The 26940-nt window shown below is 43.0% G+C and overlaps 2 protein-coding genes across 2 annotated transcripts; both read left to right on the top strand.

The window, feature by feature from the left end:
- Window positions 1-2478: 2478 nt before the first annotated feature.
- LOC130282404 (trypsin-like) lies at window positions 2479-10804 on the top strand (the record flags this gene model as incomplete). The annotated part of the gene is made up of 5 exons (XM_056530626.1): window positions 2479-2584; window positions 6518-6671; window positions 7781-8034; window positions 9706-9842; window positions 10573-10804. Coding segments are annotated over 5 exons (801 nt in total), but the record flags the coding sequence as incomplete, so codon positions are not given.
- An 11583-nt stretch (window positions 10805-22387) lies between these two features.
- LOC130282405 (trypsin-like) lies at window positions 22388-26635 on the top strand. Its single transcript, XM_056530627.1, has 5 exons — window positions 22388-22433; window positions 22600-22753; window positions 23857-24114; window positions 25650-25782; window positions 26486-26635. The coding sequence occupies exons 1-5, from the start codon at window positions 22394-22396 to the stop codon at window positions 26633-26635; spliced, it is 735 nt and encodes a 244-aa protein (XP_056386602.1). The 5' UTR covers window positions 22388-22393.
- The last annotated feature ends 305 nt before the right edge of the window (window positions 26636-26940 follow it).

Below are 26940 nucleotides of genomic sequence, written 5' to 3' on the forward strand. Positions count from 1 at the left end.
ACCATCATCAAGCAGCTTGGTGAGAAGCTTATAACAGTTGGAGCGATTATTCACAAATGGAAGAAAACACAAAGGGGAAGATTTATCAAAGCTGTTTATGTCTCGCATTAATATAAACCAAACTACAGAGGGTTAGGCTGGTCTATTGTGCACCTAATTTATCAAAAGTAGCACGGCTCTTGATAAATTCTGTGCACAGACTTCGGGATCTATGCTTTAGACTGTATTTAATCCTGCTCCAACATGGTCTGACATTTCGGCGTACTTTCAGCCGATGTGACTTGTCGCTGAAAAGTCGCTTTTGATAAATTCAGCACCAATGCATTTTTTCGTCTAAATAGACTAGAATGCATCATGTTCTAAAAATCCTCTAAAGCAAAAGTCGCAATAAAGTCCCACATATTTAAACTGCAACTTTGTGTGCAACAAATTTAGTTGGGAAAAACCAGTCTAAATCTTTTGATAAATCTCCCCCAAAGTATTTGTCAATTTCCATTGATCGTAGGCTCCATTAGAACGGTGAGCAATCAGCCCAGAAATACACGGGAGGATCTTGATGACAGATGAGGCTCAACATCTATGTAAGCTTGTGAATTCGGGTAGAAAACAGGCATGGTCGCAAATCTACAATCTTGTATAATGATCTGATTGCTTCTCAGCATAATATCAAAAACTAACAGGTTGTTAGTATACATTTTTGATCAAAAAGTGCAAGCCTACTCGCCACATCAAGGACACCTATTAGAATGGGTCCCTAACGTCCCTAGCATAAAATGGCGCAGCACTGGGCGACACCAGTGCCCACGGGGGGGGGGGGGGAACCACCCACTGGCAGAGCGGCCCCAATGCAACTCAAACCAGTCTATGAGTCGCACCCCTCCGCAGACATGGCGCCACGGCAGCAACGGACGCCGCACAGCACCACACCAGTGTGAACAAGGTGTAATAGCTCACTTACCAAGCTCTCCCAGTCAGACTGGGAGGCTGCTAGGAAAGAAATGGCCCTTGTGTAGATAACTACTACTTATATAGGGTTGGGCTGAGGGGGTAGGGAAGAGTGCAGACACATGTTCAAACAAAAAAAAGGAGGGGATAGAAAACACAGTGTGAATTCGGGTAGAAAACAGACATGGTGCACATCTACAATCTTGTATAATGATCTGATTGCTTCTCAGCACAATATCAAAAACTAACAGGTTGTTCGTATACATTTTTGATCAAAAAGTATAAAGCCCACTCGCCACGTCAAGGCCACCTATTTAGAGTGGGTCCCTAACGTCCCTAGCATAAAATGGCGTAGCACTGGGCGGCGACCACCACCGCCGCGACACTAGCGCCGACGGGGGGAACGACCCACTGGCAGAGCGGCCCCAATGCCACTCAAACCAGTGCCCACGGGGAGGAACGACCCACTGGCAGAGCGGCCCCAATGCCGCTCAAACCAGTGCCCAGGGGGGGGGAACCACCCACTGGCAGAGCGGCCCCAATTCAACTCAAACCAGTCTATGAGACGCACCCCCCCACAGACACGGCGCCACGGCAGCAACGGATGCCGCACAGCACCACACCAGTGTGAACAAGGTGTAATAGCTCACTTACCATGCTCTCCCAGTCAGACTGGGAGGCTGCTAGGAAAGAAATGGCCCTTGTGTAGCTAACTACTACTTATATAGGGTTGGGCTGAGGGGGTGGGGAAGAGAGCAGACCCATGTTCAAACAAAAAAAAGGAGGGGATAGAAAACACAGTGTGAATTCGGGTAGAAAACAGACATGGTGCACATCTACAATCTTGTATAATGATCTGATTGCTTCTCAGCATAATATCAAAAACTAACAGGTTGTTAGTATACATTTTTGATCAAAAAGTACAAGCCTACTCGCTAAGGTTATTAGCACAGGAAAGGGAAATCAATGCCAAGATTACTTACTAAATGAAAAAAATATTTTGAGTAAAACTGACAAAGAAAAGGACTTGGATACATGCACATGTCGTGTCCCAGTACTGCATTCTATACGGTACCTATTTATGTATGGGTCCCCGTAGCCAGAGTCCCTAGGACTTAGGGATCCCTGTCATCCAGTCTACCCCTAGTCGCCTCTATTCTAGTGTATAAATTAGTATTTTATGCAAAGGTTAATGTAGATAGAATAATATATGTAAATAAATGGTTAATTACTTGTTTCCATAGCGTTGCAGGACCTGCTGGTCATGTGACTAGGTGAACTCTATGGTATTAAGCTTAAGGACCTTTTGAGGCCCTGTGACGTAAGCAATCCCATTACATCATGTAATGGTGAATGGCAGATGTTCGGACCAATCAGATTCGCCCCGCCCCCTGCCCATATAAGGGAGCGGCGGCCATCTTCTTGCTCTCTTGCTCCTGTACTCCTGACGTGAAAAGACCTGTACAGCAACTAACGCAGTGAGTTAGGCCTGAGCCTTGCGGCAACGGCTGAACAATCTAATTATAGAGTGTATCAATTCCCAGACACTCTGCAGCATCACCGGACCTAATAACTCCCCTAAATCCGGACGTATCTGCAAATCTCTCCCTAAATTCAGAGACTGTATGTCTAGCTCAAGGTCCGCAACAACTGTCAGTCACTAAGCAACCTAAGGACTATTTGTACGAGACTGTTACTGTGCCGTGGATATTGCAAGCACTTCAGTAAAAGTTGTGCAAAATCTATCTCTTTGTGGACCTTCAGTTATTTTATCCACCTAGGGCGGCGATAACATTGATTCAGCATACCAGCCCTCAGCCTGGCGTCACAAACTCTAGGGTTAACATTAACCCCTTATATACCTATACCATACCACCACTACCATACACCCCCCAAGGGCTACCACACACACAATGAGGAAAATATAAAAATCATCCTAAAGTGACTCTGACAGCTTGTTCACCCACACTTAACCCAATTAAGAAGATTATAGTGCGGGTGATCCTGACTATGAAGAGTCAGGCTTTATACAGACACCATTGTTAATGAAGGTGGGAGCTGGTAAACATAGCTTCCCTGTCTCCCTCCCCTTCTGCTCCCATATGCCTACTCACCTTACACTCATGTGAGGGCAGGTTGTCCTAGTAGGTTGGGGCTAGCATCTGCTCATTACCTTGGATGTGACACATCCCCTTCTGCTTGACAAACAAGCCAAAATATGAGGCAAATCTGCTAAAGGGGTACTCCACTGCTAGACATGTTATCCCCTATCCAAAGGATAGAGGATAACATGTCTGATCGTGGGGGTCCGGCCGCTGGGGACCACCGCGATCTCTGTCGCGGCACCTCAGTCATCCGGTGCAGAGAACGAACTCTGCGCAGTGCTATATGACTGGTGAACACAGCTGCCACACCCCCTCCATTCATGCCTATGGGAGGAGGCATGATTGCTGTGTACTAACCATCATGCCCCCTCCCATAGACATGAGTGGGGGTGTGTGGCCTGAAATCATGATCACAGAAGCCCCAGGCTTTCGTGACCGTAACACCGCAGCATCGGCCCAGAGATTGTAGGTAGTCCCTGTGGCTGGACCCCCCGCTATCAGAAATGTTATCCCCTATCCTTTGGATGAATTACTCATTTAAGGGGTTTTCAAGTTATCACATAACATACAGGCAAAATCTATTTGAGTTGAATAGTAGACCTTAATTCATTCAGTCAAAAAAACTGTTCCCCTACCACACTTGGAGATTTTTTTTTATACTCAGTTCCGGTCTCACCGGGAGAACCAGTATATATCGGCCAAATACCAGCACTTCTCATTGATGCCTTTGGTAGACAAATTCAAGCCTGTTGTACAGGATTTATACCAAAAGTGAGAGTGACAAAGTGACCTCCACAATGTCCTGCTGCCGGTCATGAACACTATTTTAGCCCAACTGGATGATATACAGGGCTCAAGTCCGGCAGAAATGTGTGGGAACTGGGTTCCTGCTCTTTTTCCACAGGACAAACACTGTTCCCAGTGGACCTTAATTGGAAATCTTGGTTGAGTTCCCACACTTTCTTTTCCCAGGACTTGACCCCTGATGATATACCTCCACCTGCTTTGGTGCACCACAGGTTCCAACAAATCCTGCGTTTTCTGATAATTCATGTTCAAACCTGGGCTGTTCTGCATAGTGCCAGAAAAATGGACTCCCCACCCCCCCACATGTGACCCCATTTTGGAAACTACACCACTCAGGGGTTTCAAATTTTGAGGGGCATTTTCTCCTATTACCCCTGGTAAAAATTTAAAATTTAGAGAAAAAACAGCATGTTAGTAAAAAAAAAATTTCATTTACACATCTGACTTTAACGAAAAGTTGTCAAAGACCTGTGGGTGTTAAGGCTCACTGTACCCCTTGTTAACCCCTTAAGGACCCAGCCAATTTTCACTGTAGGACCCGGCCATTTTTTGAACATCTGACCACTTTCACTTTAAGCATTAATAACTCTGGGATGCTTTTATCTTTCATTCTGATTCCGAGATAGTTTTTTCGTGACATATTCTACTTTATGTTAGTGGTAAAATTTTGTTGATACTTGCATAATTTCTTGGTGAAAAATTCCAAAATTTGATGAAAAAATTGAAAATTTTGCATTTTTTTTAACTTTAAAGCTCTCTGCTTATAAGGTAAATGAATATTCCAAATAAATTATATATTGATTCACATATACAATATGTCTACTTTATGATTGCATCATAAATTTGCCATGTTTTTACTTTTGGAATAGGGCTTCAAAGTTCAGCAGCAATTTTCCAATTTTTCACAACATTTTCAAAATCGAAATTTTTCAGGGACCAGTTCTGTATAGAAGTGGGTTTGAAGGGCCTTTTTATTAGAAATACCCCACAAATGACCCCATTATAAAAACGGCACCCCTCAAAGTATTCAAAATGACATCCAAAAGGTTTGTTAACCCTTTAGGTGTTTCACTGGAATAGCAGCAAATTGAAGGAGAAAATTCAAAATCTTCATTTTTTACACTCGCATGTTCTTGTAGACCCAGTTTTTGAATTTTTACAAGGGGTAAAAGGAGAAAAATCTTCCTAAAATGTGTATCCCAATTTCTCTTGAGTAAGGAAATACCTCATATGTGTATGTCAAGTGTTCGGCGGGTGCACTAGAGGGCTCAGAAGGGAAGGAGCGACAGTGGGATTTTGGAGAGTGAGTTTTTCTGAAATTGTTTTTGGGGGGCATGTCGCATTTAGGAAGCCCCTATGGTGCCAAACAGCAAAAAAAAAACCACATGACATATTATTTTGGAAACTACCCCAGCACACTCCATATGAGTTTTAGAACATAGCAAAGTGTTCTATACTCCTATTGAGGCTGTCTGTAGGCTAGAAATAGCCTTTTTTAATATAGATTCAGCGCGAAAAAATTTGGATCAAAACTATTTTTTTCGGAAAATTCGGCGAATCAGCCGAATTACATTTTTCAAAAGTTCACTCATCTCTAGTCATGAGCCTCCACCCTGCATCACCAGTCATCTGGCACAGAGCAAAGCTCGCTCCCAATGTCTGGGGAGTCGTAGCCGAGATCACAGGGGTCCCCAGCGGTGGAACCCCCACAATCAAACATCTTATCCCCTATCCTTTTGATAGGGAATAAGATGTCTAGGGGCGGAGAACCCCTTTAAGATTGCTGTGCTGTGTCTTCTGCTATTATCACCAGGCTGCTGACCTGTTGCACCAGCCTCATCCCTACCTGCGCAGTGTACTGTACAGGAGTGAGGACCACTGTCCGTAATATTTAGAGTGGGCAATCATATTTCAATCGGGGTACTTCTGAATTCAAATTGGGATCTGAATCTGAAAGGAATCTGATTAATCTAATCTGTAAAATCTGCCAAATTAAATCTGAAACAAATCATGGAAGATTCAATCATATCTCTTATTGGAGAAAAAGAAAATTCCTCTCAATGAACGAATTCAACAAATGCTCCATTAAAAAAAACAAAAAAAAAAAAAACACCCTTTAGGTCTAAGAGGAATTTGAGACAGATGTGATCACTCCCATGCAAAGCACGCCATGATCATGCACCAAAACAACTAAATGTAACCATTACAGAAACACATCCAAATGACACTAAACACATTGTATACCGATGATAGGTTATCCCTCAAGGCTACAAAAAAGGTCAAAATAACATTCAGAACAAAGTGACCTTCATCCATAGTTTACCATGTATATTTTAGGTTATGTGGATATTGATTAACTTTCCCTTGTGATATGAGGGGGTAGGGGGTGATTTCCTGATAAGTTTTTGGGTATAAATATCAGTCGTTCACACTCCATACTCATCTCGGATCCACCATGAAGTTTCTTCTGATCTGTGTGCTCCTCGGAGCAGTTGGTGAGTCTTGTGGGTCCTTCCTTCCAGTTCCTCTGACATCTTTCTGTTCTACTAGGTTTGAGGTTCTGTTCTTTTCCTTGATCATCCATTTAATTTCTCTATATGTAATATTCATGAGAAACCAATAGTAACAGTATATAACGTGGTCCATTATATCCTTCTCAGCTGCTTTTGAGGATGATGATAAGATTGTAGGAGGTTACACCTGCACCAAGAACTCCGTCCCCTACGTGGTGTCTCTGAACTCTGGCTACCACTTCTGTGGTGGATCCCTGATCAACAACCTTTGGGTCATCTCTGCTGCTCACTGCTACAAGGCGTAAGTTACTTCTATTCAACCTAAGACTAAACCTTTCAGTTGAAGTCGCCTATTAACTAAGTGGAACCACAGAACAATGTTGCATGTTTTATTGTGTTGGAGCCATTGATGCCTCTATGATCTGTAGGGAAGCCGTAAGATGGTGAAGAAAACATGTAATCTCACCCTGTGTGTCTGAGGTGTCTCGAAGGCCCTTTGTGGTATTAGAAAAGCATTAAATGGCTGACCACAGTGCTCTCTGCTGACACCTCTGTCCATGTCAGGCACTGTCCAGAGCAGGAGAAAATCCCAATAGCAAACCTCTCTTGCTCTTGACAGTTCCTGAGACAGACAGAGGTGTCAGTGGAGAGCACTGTGGTCAGAAAGAAAATACATTTAAAAAGAAAAAAACTTCCTGTGGAGCATACAGCAGCTGATAAGTACTGGAAGGGTGAATATTTTTAAATAGAAGTCATTTACATCTGTTAAATATTCTGGCACCAGTTGATTTACAAGTACCATTATAATACTGAACTTTAAGGTCCATTGTTACTAAAAAATGACCTGAGGTAAACCGACTGCTGTTTCTAGTATAGGCGCTAACCAAGGGAACAGTAGTAGAAGACTTTAATGTGCAGTAGCTGAGGTGATCTTCAGTGTTGAAGGAACCACATAGAATTGAATTGAAAGAATTGAAGAGGCAATGACTATTGATTATAAAAACCCAAACAAAAGGACAATTTTGCTAAAGATAGTCATGGAAAAATTACAAGTTTTCTTAAGGAGTTCTTCGGTTGCTTGTTACCTGAAATATACCAGCTCTGTATGTAGTGCAGACAGATGAGAAGACATGCTAATATATTTTTAGTGACATTATATATTATAGTAGAAATTAATGTGTCCAAATGTGAGTCTTCCCCCTTGTGACGCCATGCCCCCTCAATGCAAGTCTATGGGAGGGGTGTACGCCCCCTCCCATAGACTTACATTGAAGGGGTGTGGCCGTGATGTCACGACCCCGCAATCCGCACCCAGATTTCGGAACTAAATGTTCAGAACGCTGGGGCAGTGAAGTACCCCTTTAAGAGCTATAGTCTTCAGTCTTCTCACTGTTCCATATTTTCATCTAGGAGCTTTCAGGTCAGACTGGGAGAACACAACATCGCTACCAGTGAAGGCACCGAGCAGTTCATCAACTCCGCCAAGGTCATCAGACATGGAAGCTACAACTCCAGAACCCTGGACAATGACATCCTGTTGATCAAGCTGGCCTCTGCCGCCACCCTCAACTCCTACGTCAAGGCTGTTGGTCTTCCCACTGGCTGCGCTTCTGCCGGAACCAGCTGTCTGATCTCCGGATGGGGCAACACCCTCAGCAGTGGAAGTAAGTCATCCACCAAAAGATTCTCAATGAAAACAAGTGGTATTATTTTGGAACTGGGTTATGCTTCTTGTTTAATTCTCTCACTAATCAAAATCTTGTCAGAACCTTTAACCTCAGACTCTTGAAAAAGCCGGGTCCTACCGGCGAAACGTTGATATAGAGGAGAACAGATTTTAGCTCAATCCCGGCAGCAATACATGGATGGACCACGGAGCTCTGAGATGCTAAGTCAGTAGACGGCATTGAAGCAGAGTACTGCATACAGAGCCCCCTGGTCAGATACATCCAAGCATAAATATGCCATAAAACTAAAATAAATGAACACGGGATTGTAATTTTAATCTCACACTGCCACCTAGTGGGCAATTTTGAGCACGTTAATACAGATTATTATTTGAACTATTAAAAGTTAAGTTTTAGACTAGAGAGGGTCTTTATTCAGGGTTTACCCTGAGGGGAGTTGCATCCCCAAGGTTTTTTGTCTCTGATTTAAGTGCCCGTAGACCCTTTAGGAGGTATTTTGGTTACACAGAACCTTTAACCATCGCCAAATGTTACATTGATGAGACCCCATGTAGAACACCAACAATGATCAGGATGGGAAGGTGCTACATTTTAGCACATTCCAATAAGGCATCATGTAAACTAAAATGTTGTCATGTTTTTCCATCTTATGAAAAGCTTAGAAGGAGAATGATCTGCACTTGTGCAAGTATTAGCATTGTCTGGAAAAGTCTAGGTGTCCACATAGTGTTTTTTCTGGTGTTTTTGTAAAACTGCCCCTGCAGTTTTTGAGCCAAAGTCACAAGTGGATCCAGTAGGAAGGAGAAGTATAAGTCCTTCCTTTATATTTCCTATTCCTTTTGTATCAAATACTGGCTTCAGCTCAAAAACTGCAGTGACAGGTTTCCAACAATGGCAGAAAAAAAGCTGTGTGAAAATCTAGCCAAAAAGTTTTGTCATGGAGTTATAGTATAATGGAGTGATGAGCGACAGGGGCCATATTCAAAATCATGATATTTAGCGAATATGTGGATGAATATTCGTCCTATGGTCGCAAAATTCACATATTCGCTATGTTCGTTTACTTTTTTTTCCATGTCAAATATCGTAATGAAATTTTTGTGCGCATGCGCGATTATATTTTTCAACTATCTAACACTATACCCTAAACTAGAACCTAAGAACCTATCTGCTAAACTAACCTACCCTATCTAAAGCTAAAATACAGGAGTGATCAGTGTCCTCTGGAAGTGCCGATATTGCTGAATATTTGCATATTCGCATATACGAAATATTCGCGCTCCACACCGACTCACACAGTAAATAATATTGGAGCCTTGTTTGGACCACAAGCTGGAAGCAGGGAGGGATGATCACTTTTTTTTATTTTTTTTTTTATACACAGTTCATATCATTGTTGTGATGTGTACCATGAAGAAAAAAAAACGAATATTCGTTGTTACGAAAATATAGCGTTATATTCAAAATTTTCACAAAATCGCAAAGTGTCAATATTTGCGGTAAGAATTCGCATTTCGAATATTCGCGCTCAACACTATTATAGTGAAGTGTATGAGAGTCAGGAACTTGATATCTGTTTAAAAAGCAAAGATCCCAGTGATCAGTAAACATATAATTTACTAATATTTTATATTCTTTTACTTGCAGCAAGCATGCCCAACCTCCTGCAGTGCCTGAACGCCCCCATCCTGACCGCCTCCCAGTGTAGCAACGCCTACCCCGGAGAGATCACCGGCAACATGATCTGTGTTGGATATCTGGAAGGAGGCAAGGATTCCTGCCAGGTAATGTTTCTTCTTAGTCGTATTCATTTCATTTCAATTTTAATTTTAAGGAAAGATATTCATTCAAAACGTATATATTTTTTTATTTATATAACTCATAAAGTGTTCTTATTTTATTCATTTTTCAATGAATTTACATTACTAATGATTAAAGATTCACAAAACTGTGAATACCTCAGAAAAATATGTACAGGAGCAGGGACTTCTGTCAAAGACTAGAGTCCCTGCTCATGTGCAGATTATTAGGTAACCAAGCCAGGTGCAAGGATTCCAATTTAGCGAATATATTGAGTGGAAGCTGAGATGCATACAGCCGCACCGAACTAACAAAACAAATCTGAAAAAGTTTGGCTTCTAACAAGATAACATTTTTATTGTAAAATTCAGACTGAATCTGATTTTTGCTGAATTGATTCGGTCATCTACAATAATGACCGTTGAAAGGATATACTAAATAAATAAATAAATAAATACATAAATAAATAAATAAATAAATAAACATACATAGTTTATAAAGGCCAGATTGTATACTGTATGGCATATCCATAAAAGAAAATAAAAATATGAAGCACTCACCTATCAGGAGAACAGGGGACACCTCTCCCATAGGTGAGGCAATTACTGCTGCATCTACAGTAGGTGATTTAGAAGTAGACATTCAGTCTCACAGTTAGATATAGAATAGTTGTTTTATCAATATCTAATACAAAATCTCTCTGTATCTCCTCAGGGTGACTCCGGTGGACCCGTGGTCTGCAATGGACAGCTCCAGGGTGTTGTCTCCTGGGGATATGGCTGTGCACTCAGGAACTATCCTGGTGTCTACACCAAGGTCTGCAACTACAACTCCTGGATCTCCAGCACCGTTGCCGCCAACTAAACATCTACTTTATTAAAGTTATTTCTTTCTTTTGCTACTTTATTGTCATTCACCTCATTGTAGCATATAACATTTTAATAAAAATGTGAACCAAATGTGAATTTAATTATATAAAATATCACCTGTCAAGTAAGCAAGAAGTGCAGAATTAGACAGAATTGGGGACCTCCACAACCTCCCTGCTGCGCACCGGCGTTCGTTTAGAGCATCGGGTGCAGCGGTGAAGGCTCTTGATGTCACCATCATGCCCCACTCGTGACGTCACGGCCACGCTCCCTCAATGCAAGTCTATGGTAGGGGGCATGACTTGCATTGAGGGGCGTGGCTGTGACAGCACGAGCGGGGTGTGACCGTGAAGTCACGAGCCTCCGCCCCGCATTACCAGTCATCCGGCATGGAGCGAAGTTGATGAATGAATGGGGCGCCGCAGCCGTGGTCAGACATCTTATCCCCTATCCTTTGGATAGGGGATAAGATGTCTAGGGGCGGAGTTCTCCTTTAAGGCTATGTTCACATCAGCGTTCAAAGCTCCGTGAATACGACCTGTCAGATTTCGTTGGTTTTTGGTGTCCCAACCTCCATCAGTCATTGTAAAAGATGCACCATTGAGGAGTCCCACAACGTTAATGTGAACATACGTAACATTATAGACACACCCTTATTTCTAAAATTCTAAGATTCTGTAATAAGAGGATCTGTTCCACAGGGTCTTTAATTCAAAAAGTTATGCTGAAGTTTATAGGACTGTTAACTCCTGTTGTGGGTATAAAGTCTGAATTATTCCATCTCTTTATAATGTAATTGTAAGCGATTAGTGTTGTGAAACTAACCTGATCGGCTTTAATGGGGAGGTAAACTCAAGGGACCGTCTCTAGATGTCATATGTCTGGATTTTTTCAAAGCATCTGATACTGTGCTATAGATAAGGTTAATACCTAAAATGAAAATACTTGGGCTGATGGAAAATGTGTATATGTGGGAGGCTATATATAGTGCGTTCAGGTAAAGTGATTGAGACACTGTAAGTAGTAGGGTATCACAGAAGCAATATTGGAGAGGTCTCTCTTATTAGTGAGGTACCACAGTTTTTGGCCCTGTTCTCTCTAATACTTACCACAATGACCTAGTAGGGGGAATGCAAAGTAAAATATACTTTCTTTGCAGATGATACCAAACTGTGTAAACACAATAGAGGACAGTGCATTGTATATAGCAGATAATACAATAGAGGACAGTGCACTGTGTAAAGTAGATAACACAATTGAGGATAGTGCACCGTGTATAGTAGATAACACAATAGAGGATAGTGCACCATGTATAGTAGATAACACAATAGAGGATAGTGCACTGTGTATAGTAGATAACACAATAGAGGATAGTGCACTGTGTATAGTAGATAACACAATTGAGGATAGTGCACCGTGTATAGTAGATAACACAATAGAGGATAGTGCACCATGTATAGTAGATAACACAATAGAGGATAGTGCACTATGTATAGTAGATAACACAATAAAGGATAGTGCACTGTGTATTGTAGATTGCACAATTGAGGATAGTGCACCGTGTATAGTAGATAACACAATAGAGGATAGTGCACCATGTATAGTAGATAACACAATAGAGGATAGTGCACTGTGTATAGTAGATAACACAATAGAGGATAGTGCACTGTGTATAGTAGATAACACAATAGAGGACAGTACAGTTTATAGTAGATAACACAATAGAGGACCGTACACTGCATATAGTAGATAACATAATAGATGACAATGCATTGTATATAGTAGTTAATACCAATAGAGGACAGCAAACTCTGTATAGTAGATAACAAAATAGAGGACAGTGCACTGTGTATAATAGATAGCACAATAGAGGACAGTACACTGTGTATAGTAGATAACACAATAGAGGATAGTGCACTGTGTATAGTAGATAACACAATAGAGGACAGTACACTGTGTTTAGTAGATAACACAATAGAGGACAGTTCTCTGTGTATATTAGTTAACTCAATAGTGGACAGAGCAGTATGTATAGTTGATATCACAATAGAGGACAATTAACTAGGTTGGAGGCTTGGGATGTAGAGAGACAGATGAGGTTTAACACTGGATATTCACACAGGGAAATCAAGGCCAAGATTACTTACTAAATGGAAAATATTAGGGTAAAACTGGCAATGAAAAGTACTTAAATGCATAGATGCACACAATAAGGAATATGTTCTACCACTGTACAAATCACTAGTGAGACCTCACATAGAATACTGTGTACAGTACTGGGCCCTGGTGTATAAGAAAGACAGTAGAGTCAAAGATGGGAAACTAAAGTAATTATGGGAATGGCTGAACTTCTGTTACCACAAAATATTATGAAAATTAGGATTTTAAGTTCAGAAATAAGACGGCTGTGGGAGAGAAGGAATAAAAACAACAAAATCCAGAAAAATGTATTTCAATAAATAAATACATTTTCATTTTATTTTGTGAAATAACCCTTATCAATTTTTGGCTCTCAGGTGTCTTATACAGTTGATGAGCTGAGATTAGGAACACGCTCTTAAAGGGACCACTCCTTGTGATGTTAGACCAAAGTGCTGTCCAAGAATGTCAGGGACAAGATTGTAGCCCAACACAAGGCTGGAATGGGCTACAGACCATCATCAAGCAGCTTGGTGAGAAGATTACAACAGTTGGAGCGATTATTCACAAATGGAAGAAACAAAAAGTGGGAGATTTATCAAAGCTGTCTATGTCCCGCATTAATATAAACCAAACTACAGAGGGTTAGGCTGGTCTATTGTGCGCCTAATTTATCAAAAGTCCCACGGCTCTTGATAAATTCTGTGCACAAACTTCGGGATCTATGCAAAAAAGTCCTACATATTTAGACTGCGACTTTCTGTGCGACAAATTTAGTCTGGAAAAACCATTCTAAATCCTTTGATAAATCTCCCCCAAAGTATTTGTCAATATCCATTGATCAGAGGCTCCATTAGAACGGTGAGCAATCAGCCCAGAACTACACGGGAGGATCTTGTCAATGATCTCAAGGCAGCTGGGGCCATAGTCACCAAGAGAAACATTTTTAACACATTATCCAGTGAAGGCAGACTAAGATCCTGCAGCAACTGCAAGGTCCCCCTGCTAAAAAAAAACCTTCTAAAAAAAAAAAAAAAAAAAAAAAAAGCTTATGTACAGGCCCATCTGAAGTTTGCCAATGGATAGACAGAGCACTGTTACAAAGGGATCTAGACAAGTTTGAGGTTTGATGACAGATGAGGTTCAACATTGATACATGTAAGGTTATTAGCACAGGAAAGGGAAATCAATGCCAAGATTACTTACTAAATGGAAAACTATTTTGAGTAAAACTGACAATGAAAAGGACTTGGATATATGCACACAATGAGGAAAATATGAAATATATCCTAAAGTGAATCTGACAGCTTGTTCACCCACACTAAACCCTATTAAGAAGATTATAGTGCGGGCGATCCTGACTATAAAGAGGTATAGCTCACCCAGATCCATGGTCCAGTTCTGAAGAGTCAGGCTTTATAGACACCATTGTTAAGGAGGGAGCCGGTATACAGAGCTTCCCTGCCTCCCTCCCCTTCTGCTCCCATTTGCCTACTCATCTTACACTCACATGAGGGCAGGTTGTCCTAGTAGGTAGGGATAGTGGTTGGGGCTGGCATCAAGGCTGCACTGCTCACTACCTTGGATGTGACACATCAGCTTCTGCTTGACAAACAAGCCAAAATATGAGGCAAATCTGCTAGAGGGGTACTCCACTGCTAGACATGTTACCCCCCTATCCAAAGGATAGAGGATAACATGTCTGATCGTGGGGGTCCGGCCACTGGGGACCACCACGATCTCTGCCACGGCACCTCAGTCATCCGGTGCAGAGAGCGAACTCCGCACAGTGCTATATGACTGGTGAACACAGCTGCCACACCCCCTCCATTCATGTCTATGGGAGGAGGCATGACGGCTGTGTACTAGCCATCACGCCCCCTCCCATAGACATGAGGGGAGGGGGTGTGGCCTGAAATCATGATCACAGAAGCCCCAGGCAGAGTTCCTGCTCTTTTTCCACAGCACAAACACTGTTCCCAGTGGACCTTAATTGGAAATCTTGGTTGAGTTCCGACACTTTCTTTTCCCAGGACTTGACCCCTGATGATATACTTCCACCTGCATTGGTGCACCACAGGTTTCCACAACTCCGGTGTTTTCTGATAATTCATGTTCACACCTGGGCTGTTCTGCATAGTGCCAGAACAATGGACCCCCACCCCCCCCCCCCCCACATGTGACCCCATTTTGGAAACTACACCACTCACGTAATGTATTAAGGGGTGCAGTAAACATTTACACCCCACAGGTGTCTGACAGATTTTTGGAAATGTAATTTTTCATTTACACAGCCCACTGTTCCAAAGATCTGTCAAAGGCCAGTGGGGTATAAATGCTCACTGCATGCCTTATTAAATTATATGAGGGGTGTAATTTCCAAAATGGGGTCACATGTGGGGCCACTGTTCTGGCACCATGGGGGCTTTGTAAACGCACATGGCCCCCGACTTCTAATCCAACCAAATTCTCTCTCCAAAAGCTCAATGGCACTCCTTCTCTTCTGAGCATTATAGTGCACCAGCAGAGCAATTTACATCCACATATGGGGTATTTCCATACTCAGAAGAAATGGGGTTTTTCAAATTTTGAGGGGCATTTTCTCCTATTACCCCTGGTAAAAATGTAACATTTGGAAAAAAAACTGCATTTTAGTGAAAAAAAATAATTTCATTTACACATCTGACTTTAATGAAAAGTTGTCAAACACCTGTGAGTGTTAAGGCTCACTGTACCCCTTGTTAACCCCTTAAGGACCCAGCCAATTTTCACTGTATGACCCGGCCATTTTTTGAACATCTGACCACTTTCACTTTAAAGGGTACCTCTCATCAAATAAACTTTTGATATATTTTAGATTAATGAATGTTGAATAACTTTTCGATAGCATGTCAATGAAAAATATGCTTCTTTCTATTGCATGTTTCCCGATCAGTCCTGTCAGCAAGCATTTCTGACTCATGCTGAAGTCCTAAACACTCAGAGCTGCCAGCCTGCTTTGTTCATAGCCAAACAGGCTGTGAACAAAGCAGGCTGGCAGCTCTGAGTGTTCTCCTTTGTGAATAAAGCAGGCTGGCAGCTCGTAGTGTTTAGGACTCCAGCATGAGTCTGAAATGCTTGCTGCGTGGACTGTTAGGGAGACCCCTAGTGGTCATTTCTTCAAAGTGGAAAATTAAATACAAAGAAGCATATTTTTTAATAACATGCAATTGTAATGTTATTCTGCATACATAAAAACCTTAAGGACTCAGGGTTTTTCCGTTTTTGCACTTTCGTTTTTTCCTTCTTACCTTTTAAAAATCATAACCCTTTCAATTTTCCACCTAAAAATCCATATTATGGCTTATTTTTTGCGTTGCCAATTCTACTTTGCAGTGAAATTAGTCATTTTACCCAAAAATGCACGGCGAAACGGAAAAAAAAATCATTGTGCGACTAAATCGAAAAAAAAACGCCATTTTGTATTTTTAGGGGGGTTTCATTTCTACGCAGTGCATATTTCGGTAAAAATTACACCTTATCATTATTCTGTTGGTCCATACGGTTAAAATGGTACCCTACTTATATAGGCTTGATTTTGTCGCACTTCTGGAAAAAATCATAACTACATGCAGGAAAATTTATACGTTTAAAAATGTCATCTTCTGACCCCTATAACTTTTTTATTTTTCCACATACAGGGTGGTATGAGGGCACTTTTTTTGCGCAGTGATCTGAAGTTTTTATCGGTATGATTTTTGTTTTGATGGGACTTTTTGATCACTTTTTATTCATTTTTTAATGGTATAAAAAGTGACCAAAATACGCTTTTTTGCGCGTACGCCATTGACCGTGCGGTTTATTTAATGATATATTTTTATAGTTTGGACATTTACGCACGCGGCGATACCACATATGTTTATTTTTATTTTTTTTACACTGTTTTATTTTTTTTATGGGAAAAGGGGGTGATTCAAACTTTTATTAGGGAAGGGGTTAAATTACCTTACCTTACTTTTTTTAAACAATTTTTTTGCAGTGTTAAAGGTCCCATAGGGACCTATAACACTGCACACACTGATCTCCTATGCTGATCACTGGCGTGTATTAACACGCCTGAGATCAGCATTATCGGCGCTTGACTGCTCCGGCCTGGATCTCAGGCACGGAGCAGTCATTCGTCGATCGGACACCGAGGAGGCAGGTAAGGGCCCTCCCGGTGTCCGGTCAGCTGTTCGGGACGCGCAATTTCACTGCGGCGGTCCCGAACAGTCCGACTGAGCAGTCGCGTCACTTTCAGTTTCACATTAGAAGCGGCGGTCAGCTTTGACCGCCGCTTCTAAAGGGTTAATACCGCACATCGCCGCGATCGGCGATGTGTGGTATTAGCCGCGGGTCCCGGCCATTGATGAGCGCCGGGACCGACGCGATATAATGCAGGATCGCAGCGCGATCCCGCTTCATATCGCGGGAGCCGGCGCAGGACGTAAATATACGTCCTGCGTCGTTAAGGAGTTAATCTATAATATATTAAAAGTTTTTTTGATGAGAGGTACCCTATAAGCATTAATAACTCTGGGATGCTTTTACCTTTCATTCTGATTCCGAGACTGTTTTTTCGTGACGTATTCTACTTTATGTTAGTGGTAAAATTTTGTTGATGCTTGCATCATTTCTTGGTGAAAAATTCCAAAATTTGATGAAAAATTTGAAAATTTTGCATTTTTTTTTACTTTAAAGCTCTCTGCTTATAAGGAAAATGAATATTCCAAATAAATTATATATTGATTCACATATAGAATATGTCCACTTTATGTTTGCATCATAAAGTTGACATGTTTTACTTTTGGAAGACATCAGAGGGCTTCAAAGTTCAGCAGCAATTTTCCAATTTTTCACAACATTTTCAAAATCGAAATTTTTCAGGGACCAGTTCTGTTTAGAAGTGGGTTTGAAGGGCTTTTTTTTATTATAAATACCCCACAAATGACCCCATTATAAAAACTGCACCCCTCAAAGTATTCAAAATGACATTCGAAAGGTTTGTTAACCCTTTAGGTGTTTCACAGGAATAGCAGCAAATTGAAGGAGAAAATTCAAAATCTTCATTTTTTACTTTCGCATTTTCTTGTAGACCCAGTTTTTGAATTTTTACAAGGGGTAAAAGGAGAAAAATCTTCCTAAAATGTGTAACCCAATTTCTCTCGAGTAAGGAAATACCTCATATGTGTCAGTCAAGTGTTTGGCGGGTTCACCAAAGGGCTCAGAAGGGAAGGAGCGACAGTGGAATTTTGGAGAGTGAGTTTTTCTGAAATGGTTTTTGGGGGGCATGTCACATTTAGGAAGCCCCTATGGTGCCAAACAGCAAAAAAAAAAAAAAAAAAAACACATGACATACTATTTTGGAAACTACCCCAGCACACTCCATATGAGTTTTAGAACATAGCAAAGTGTTCTATACCCCTATTGAGGCTGTCTGTAGGCTAGAAATAGCCTTTTTTAATATAGATTCACCGCAAAAAAAATTGGATCAAAACAAACTTTTTCGGAAAATTCTGCGAATCAGCCAAATCAAAATTTCCAAAAGTTCGCTCATCTCTAGTCATGAGCCTCCACCCTGCATCAGCAGTCATCTGGCACAGAGCAAAGCTCGCTCCCAATGTCTGGGGTGTTGCAGCCGAGATCACAGGGGTCCCCAGTTGTGGGACCCCCACAATCAAACATCTTATCCCCTATCCTTTTGATAGGGGATAAGATGTCTAGGGGTGGAGAACCCCTTTAAGGTTGCTGTGCTGTGTCTTCTGGTATTACCACCAGGCTGCTGACCTGTTTCACCCCTACCTGCGCAGTGTACTGTACAGGAGTGAGGACCACTGCCCGTAATATTTAGAGTGGGCAATCATATTTCAATCGGGGTACTTCTGAATTCAAATTGGGATCTGAATCTGAAAGGAATCCGACTAATCTAATCTGTAAGATCCGCCAAATTGAATCTGAAACAAATCATGGAAGATTCAATCATATTGTTATAATTCGGCTAGCTGGATGTGGATCCTCTGTGTCAGCGAGGGATTGGCGTGGACCGTGTCAGTGGACCGGTTGTAGGGTTGCTACTGGTTTTCACCAGAGCCCGCCGCAAAGCGGGATGGTCTTGCCGCGGCGGTAGCAACCAGGTCGTATCCACCGGCAACGGCTCAACTTCGCTGACTGCTGAGAAGGTGTGGAACAGAAGGACTAGGCAGAAGCAAGGTCAGACGTAGCAGAAGGTCGGGGCAGGCGGCAAGGTTCGTAGTCAATAGTAATAGCAGGAGGTCAGGAACACAGTAATGGTAAACACAGTAGTAGCTTTCTCTAGGCACTAAGGCAACAAGTTCCGGCCAGGAAGTGCAGGGGAAGTGAGGTTATATGGACAGGGAGCAGGTGGAAGCTAATCAGACTGATTGGGCCAGGCACCAATCACTGGTGCACTGGCCCTTTAAATATCAGAGAGCTGGCGCGCGCGCGCCCTAGAGAGCGGAGCCGCGCACGCCAGAACATGATAGCCGGGGACCGGAACGGGTAAGTGGCTTGGGATGCGATTCGGGAGCGGGCGCGTCCCGCTATGCGAATCGCATCCCCATCATGAATGTCAGTGCAGCGCTCCCGGTCAGCGGGTCCGACCGGGGCGCTGCATAGAGGAGAACGCCGCAAGCGCTCCGGGGAGGAGCAGGGACCAGGAGCGCTCGGCGTAACTGTACCCCCACCCCTTAGGTCTCCCCCTCTTTTTGCCTCCTTGTCCCTTCAAAAGAGACGAGAAAATAGGGGACGCCTCTTGAGTCTCCTTCTGGAAAAAGAAGTCCTGGGTAGCTACACCAGCGGCAGGCAGTTCAGAAGGAATGGGAAGGGGGGGCAGAGGGAGAAGCATGTCACAGGGCAGAGTGTCACCAGGACGGGGGCTATGAGGAGGCACGGCACAGTCCTGATAGGCCTTGGGGAGACCAGGCACAGGAGGAAACACTGAGGCCCGACAGACGGGGCTGGGAGCAGACGAGAGGCATTTCTTGCGGCAAGCAGGACCCCAATTCTTGATCTCCCCGGTGGTCCAGTCAAGGGTGGGAGAATGATGCTGGAGCCATGGCAGACCGAGAAGGACTTCAGAGGTGCAGTTGGGCAGGACCAAAAATTAAATTTTCTCGTGATGCAGTCCAATGTTCATAAGCAGGGGCTCTGTGCGGTAACGCACAGTGCAGTGCAACTTCACTCCGTTGACCGAAGAAATGTAGAGCGGCTTGAGGAGACGGGTCACCGGGATGCAGTACCTATCAAGCAAAGAGGCCAGAATAAAATTTCCAGAAGAACCAGAGTCCAAGACGGCCACGGCTGAGAAGGAGGAGTTGGCAGAAGGAGAAATACGCACGGGCACAGTGAGACATGGAGAAGCAGACTTCGTACCAAGAGACGCCACACCCACGTGAGCTGGGTGCGTGCGTTTTCCAGACGTGGAGGACGAATAGGGCAATCCACCAAGAAATGTTCGGTACTAGCGCAGTACAGAAATAGATTTTTATCCCTACGGCGAGACCTCTCTTCAAGAGTCAGACGAGACCGATCCACTTGCATAGCCTCCTCGGCGGAAGGCACAGGGGTAGATAGCAAAGGATACCATGCGAGAGGTGCCCAGGGATTAAGGTCTTTTTCCTGGCGGAGTTCCTGGTGTCTTTCAGAAAAACGCATGTCAATGCGGGTGGCCAAATGGTTAAGTTCATGCAGGTTGGCAGGAATTTCTCGTGCGGCCAGCACATCTTTGATGTTACTGGATAGGCCTTTTTTAAAGGTTGCGCAGAGAGCCTCCTTGTTCCAGGATAATTCAGAGGCGAGGGTACGAAATTGGATGGCGTATTTTCCTACAGAAGAACTACCCTGGACCAGGTTTAACAAGGCAGTTTCGGCAGAAGAAGCTCGGGCTGGTTCCTCGAAGACACTGCGAACCTCAGAGAAGAAGGACTGTACAGTGGCGGTGACAGGATCATCGCAGTCCCAGAGCAGTGTGGGCCATGACAGGGCCTTCCCAGACAGGAGACTAACCACGAAAGCCACCTTCGACCGTTCTGTAGGAAATTGGCCCGACAACATCTCCAAATGTAGGGAACATTGTGACAGGAAACCACGGCAGAGTCTAGAGTCCCCATCAAATTTGTCCGGCAGGGACAAGCGGAGGTTAGGAGCGGCCATTCGCTGCGGAGGAGTTGCTGGAGCTGGCGGAGGAGATGTAGCTGCTGTTGCAGCTGCTGTAGCTGCGACTGAAGTTGCTGTAACATGGTGGTCAAGTGCGACAGCTGGTGACCTAGTTGGGCGATCTGTCGGGATTGCTGGGCGACCACCGTGGATATGTCAGCGATACTTGGCAGCGGAACGTCGGCGGGATCCATGGCCGGATCTACTGTTATGATTCGGCTAGCTGGATGTGGATCCTCTGTGTCAGCGAGGGATTGGCGTGGACCGTGTCGGTGGACCGGTTTTAGGGTTGCTACTGGTTTTAACCAGAGCCCGCCGCAAAGCGGGATGGTCTTGCTGCGGCAGTAGCAACCAGGTCGTACCCACCGGCAACGGCTCAACCTCGCTGACTGCTGAGAAGGCGTGGAACAGAAGGACTAGGCAGAAGCAAGGTCAGACGTAGCAGAAGGTCGGGGCAGGCGGCAAGGTTCATAGTCAATAGTAATAGCAGGAGGTCAGGAACACAGTAATGGTAAACACAATAGTAGCTTTCTCTAGGCACTAGGCAACAAAATCGGGCCAGGAAGTGCAGGGGAAGTGAGATTATATGGACAGGGAGCAGGTGGAAGCTAATCAGACTGATTGGGCCAGGCGCCAATCACTGGTGCACTGGCCCTTTAAATCTTAGAGAGCTGGCGCGCGCGCACCCTAGCGAGCGCCAGAACATGATAGCCGGGGACCGGGACGGGTAAGTGGCTTGGGATGCGATTCGCGAGCGGGTGCGTCTCGCAATGCGAATCGCATCCCCATCATGAATGTCAGTGCAGCGCTCCCAGTCAGCGGGTCTGACCGGGGCGCTGCATAGAGGAGAACGCCGCGAGCGCTCCGGGGAGGAGCAGGGACCCGGAGCGCTCGGCGTAACACATATCTCTTATTGGAAAAAAAGAAAAGTGGTCTCAATGAACAAATTCAACAAATGCTCCATTTAAAAGAAAAAAAAAAAAAAACACCCTTTATGTCTAAGAGGAATTTGAGACATATGTGATCACTCCCATGCAAAGCACGCCATGATCATGCACCAAAACAACTAAATGTAACCATTACAGAAACACATCCAAATAATGCTAAACACATTGTATACCGATGATAGGTTATCCCTCAAGGCTACAAAAAAGTAGGTCAAAATAACATTCAGAACAAAGTGACCTTCATCCATAGTTTACCTTGTATATTTTAGGTTATGTGGATATTGATTAACTTTCCCTTGTGATATGAGGGGGTAGGGGGTGATTTCCTGATAAGTTTTTGGGTATAAATATCAGTCATTCACGCTCCATATTCATCTCGGATCCACCATGAAGTTTCTTCTGATCTGTGTGCTCCTCGGAGCAGTTGGTGAGTCTTGTTGGTCCTTCCTTCCAGTTCCTCCGACATCTTTCTGTTCTACTAGGTTTGAGGTTCTGTTCTTTTCCTTGCTCATCCATTTAATTTCTCTAAAATGTAATATTCATAAGAAACCAATAGTAAGAGAATATAACGTGGTCCATTATATCCTTCTCAGCTGCTTTTGAGGATGATGATAAGATTGTAGGAGGTTACACCTGCACCAAGAACTCCGTCCCCTACGTGGTGTCTCTGAACTCCGGCTACCACTTTTGTGGTGGATCCCTGATCAACAACCTTTGGGTCATCTCTGCTGCTCACTGCTACAAGGCGTAAGTTACTTCTATTCAACCTAAGACTAAACCTTTCAGTTAAAGTCGCCTATTAACTAAGTGGAACAACAGAACAATGTTGCATGTTTTATTGTGTTGAAGCCATTGATGCCTCTATGATCTGGAGGGAAGCCGTAAGATGGTGAAGAAAACATGTAATCTCACCCTGTGTGTCTGAGGTGTCTCGAAGGCCCTTTGTGGTATTAGAAAACTATTAAATGGCTGACCACAGTGCTCTCTGCTGACACCTCTGTCCATGTCAGGCACTGTCCAGAGCAGGAGAAAATCCCAATAGCAAACCTCTCTTGCTCTTGACAGTTCCTGAGATAGACAGAGGTGTCAGTGGAGAGCATTGTGGTCAGAAAGAAAATTAATTTAAAAAGAAAAAAACCTGTGGAGCATACAGCACCTGATAAATACTGGAAGAGTGAAGGTTTTTAAATAGAAGTCATATACATCTGTTAAATATTCTGGCACCAGTTGATTTTACAAATACCATTTTAATACTGAACTTTAAGGTCCATCGTTACTAAAAAATGACCTGAGCAAAACCGACTGCTGTTTCTAGTATAGGCGCCAACCAAGGGAACAGTAGTAGAAGACTTTAAAGTGCAGTAGCTGAGGTGATCTTCAGTGTTGAAGGAACCACATAGAATTGAAAGAATTGAAGAGGCAATGACTATTGATTATAAAAACCCTAACAAAAGGACAATTTGGCTAAATATAGTCATGGAAAAATGACAAGTTTTCTTAAGAAGTTCTTCGGCTGCTTGTTACCCAAAAGATACCAGCTCCGTATTTAGTGCAGACAGATGAGAAGACAAGCTAATATATTTTTAGTGACATTATATATTATATTTGAAATTAATGTGTGCTAATGTGAGTCTTCCCCCTTGTGATGCCTTGCCCCCTCAATGCAAGTCTATGGGAGGGGGGGTATGCCCCCTCCTATGGACTTACATTGAAGGGGCATGGCTGTGATGTCACGACCCCGCAACCCGCACCCAGATTTCGGAACTAAATGTTCAGAACGCTTGGACAGTGGAGTACCCCTTTAAGAGTTATAGTCTTCAGTCTTCTTACTGTTCTCTATTTTCATTTAGGAGCTTTCAGGTCAGACTGGGAGAACACAACATCGCTACCAGTGAAGGCACCGAACAGTTCATCAACTCCGCAAAGGTCATCAGACATGGAAGCTACAACTCCAGAACCCTGGACAATGACATCCTGTTGATCAAGCTGGCCTCTGCCGCCACCCTCAACTCCTACGTCAAGGCTGTTGGTCTGCCCACTGGCTGCGCTTCTGCCGGAACCAGCTGTCTGATCTCCGGATGGGGCAACACCCTCAGCAGTGGAAGTAAGTCATCCGCCAAAAGATTCTCAATGAAAACAAGTGGCATTATTTTGGAACAGGGTTATGCTTCTTGATTAATTGTCTCACTAATCAAAACCTTGTCAGAACCTTTAACCATCACCAAATGATACATTGATGAGACCCATGTAGAACACCAACAATGATCAGGATGGGAAGGTGCTACATTTTAGCACATTCCAATAAGGCATCATGTAAACTAAAATGTTGTCATGTTTTTCCATCTTATGAAAAGCTTAGATGGAGAATTATCTGCAAGAATTAGCATTGTCTGGAAAAGTCTAGGTGTCCACAAAGTGTTTTTTCGGGTGTTTTTCGTAAAACTGCCCCTGCAGTTTTTGAGCCAAAGTCACAAGTGGATCCAGTAGGAAAGAGAAGTATAAGTCCTTCCTTTATATTTCCTATTCCTTTTGTATCAGATACTGGCTTCAGCTCAAAAACTGCAGTAACAGGTTTGCAACAATGGCAGCAAAAAAGCTGTGTGAAAATCTAGCCAAAAAGTTTTGTCATGGAGTTATAGTATAGTGTAGTGATTAGCGGCAGGGGCCATATTCCAAATCACGATATTTAGCAAATATATGGACGAATATTCGTCCTATGGTCGCGAAATTCACATATTCGCTATGTTCGTTTACTTTTTTTTCCATGCAAAAATCGTAATGAAATTTTTGTGCACATGTGCGATTATATCTTTCAACTATCTAACACTATACCCTAAACTAGAATCTAAGAACCTATCTGCTAAACTAACCTATCCTATTTAAAGGTAAAATAAAGGAGGGATCAGTGTCCTCTGGAAGTACCGATATTCCTGAATATTTGCATATTCGCATATACGAAATATTCACGCTACACACAAGCTTTGGACTACAAGCTGGAAGAAGGGAGGGATGATCACTTTTTTTTATACACAGTACACATTATTGTTGTTCGTTGTTACGAAAATATAGCGTTATATTCAAAATTTGCACAAAATCGCAAAGTGCCAATATTTGCGGTAGCACATGTAATAGAAATAAGGAGAGGGAGAGACAGACGGGGGGCACAACCTGTGCCATTACTCTGATGGCAATCGATGCTGTAATGCAAATAGAGCGGTGCTCACCTGATGGTGTTGTACGCAGAGTACAACACCTTGTAGCGTATGTCACCCAATTGCAGGGTAGAAGACCGGGAGTTGCCAGAGGTAATCCTGTGTCGGAGGTTGTCTCTGACAGGTGCTGGATAGCTTGAGTTGTCCCGTGGAAGCAGAAGAAAAGATCCTCGTAGTGGCGCTCACTCTGTGTAGTGGCGCCCACCGAGTGAGCGCCACTACAAGGATCTTTTCTCCTGCTTCCACAGGACAACTCAAGCAATATTTGTGGTAAGAATTCGCATTTCGAATATTCGCGCTCAACACTATTATAGTATAGTGTATGAGAGTGATCATGTACAGGAACTTGGTATCTGTTTAAAAAGCAAAGTTCCCAGTGATCAGTAAACATATAATATTCTAATATTTTATATTCTTTTACTTGCAGCAAGCATGCCCAACCTCCTGCAGTGCCTGAACGCCCCCATCCTGACCGCCTCCCAGTGTAGCAACGCCTACCCCGGAGAGATCACCGGCAACATGATCTGTGTTGGATATCTGGAAGGAGGCAAGGATTCCTGCCAGGTAATGTTTCTTCTTAGTCATATTCATTTCATTTCAATTTTAATTTTAAGGAAAGATATTCATTCAAAACGTATATATTTTTTTTATTTATATAACTCTTAAAGTGTCGTTATTTTCTTCATTTTTCAAAGAATTTACATTACTAATGATTAAAGATTCACAAAACTGTGAATACCTCAGAAAAATATGTACAGGAGCAGGGACTTCTGTCAAAGACTGGAGTCCCTGCTCATGGACAGAATATTAGGTGACCGAGCCAGGTGCAAGGACCCCAATTCAGTGAATATATTGAGTTCAAGCTGAGATGCATACAACATCACCGAACTAACAAAACAAATCTGAAAAAGTTTGGTTTCTGATAAGTTAACATTTTTATTGTAAAATTCAGACTGAATCTGATTTTTGCTGAATTGATTCGGTCATCTACAATAATGACCGTTGAAAGGATATACTAAATAAATAAATAAATAAACATACATAGTTTATAAAGACCAGATGATATACTGTATGGTATATCCATAAAATAAAAAAAAAATATGAGGCACTCACCTATCAGGAGAACAGGGGACACCTCTCCCATAGGCGAGGAAATTACTGTTGCATCTACAGTAGGTGATTTAGAAGTAGACATTCAGTCCCACAGTTGGATATAGAATAGTAATATTATCAATATCTAATACAAAATCTCTCTGTATCTCCTCAGGGTGACTCCGGTGGACCCGTGGTCTGCAATGGACAGCTCCAGGGTGTTGTCTCCTGGGGATATGGCTGTGCCCTCAGGAACTATCCTGGTGTCTACACCAAGGTCTGCAACTACAACTCCTGGATCTCCAGCACCGTTGCCGCCAACTAAAAATCTACTTTATTATAGTTGTTTCTTTCGTTCTTTTGATACTTTATTGTCTTTCACCTCATTGTAGCATATAACATTTTAATAAAAATGTGAACCAAATTTGAATTTAATTATATAAAATATCACCTGTCAACTAAGCAAGAAGTGCAGAATTAGACAGAATTGGGGACCTCCACAACCTCCCTACTGTGCACCGGCGTTTGTTTAGAGCGTCGGGTGCAGCGGTGAAGGCTATTGATGTCACCGTCACGCCCCACTCGTGACGTCACGGCCACGCTCCCTCAATGCAAGTCTATGGGATGGGG

The sequence above is a fragment of the Hyla sarda genome, chromosome 7 (assembly GCF_029499605.1).
Source record: "Hyla sarda isolate aHylSar1 chromosome 7, aHylSar1.hap1, whole genome shotgun sequence".
NCBI classification, from domain to species: domain Eukaryota; kingdom Metazoa; phylum Chordata; class Amphibia; order Anura; family Hylidae; genus Hyla; species Hyla sarda.

Bases quoted from the DNA above. Each gene is read 5' to 3' on its own strand.
- LOC130282405 (XM_056530627.1), top strand. From the start codon at position 22,394: ATGAAGTTTCTTCTGATCTGTGTGCTCCTCGGAGCAGTTG. The intron at 22,434-22,599 runs GTGAGTCTTGTT...TATCCTTCTCAG, and splicing joins TGTGCTCCTCGGAGCAGTTG to CTGCTTTTGAGGATGATGAT. The intron at 22,754-23,856 runs GTAAGTTACTTC...ATTTTCATTTAG, and splicing joins GCTGCTCACTGCTACAAGGC to GAGCTTTCAGGTCAGACTGG.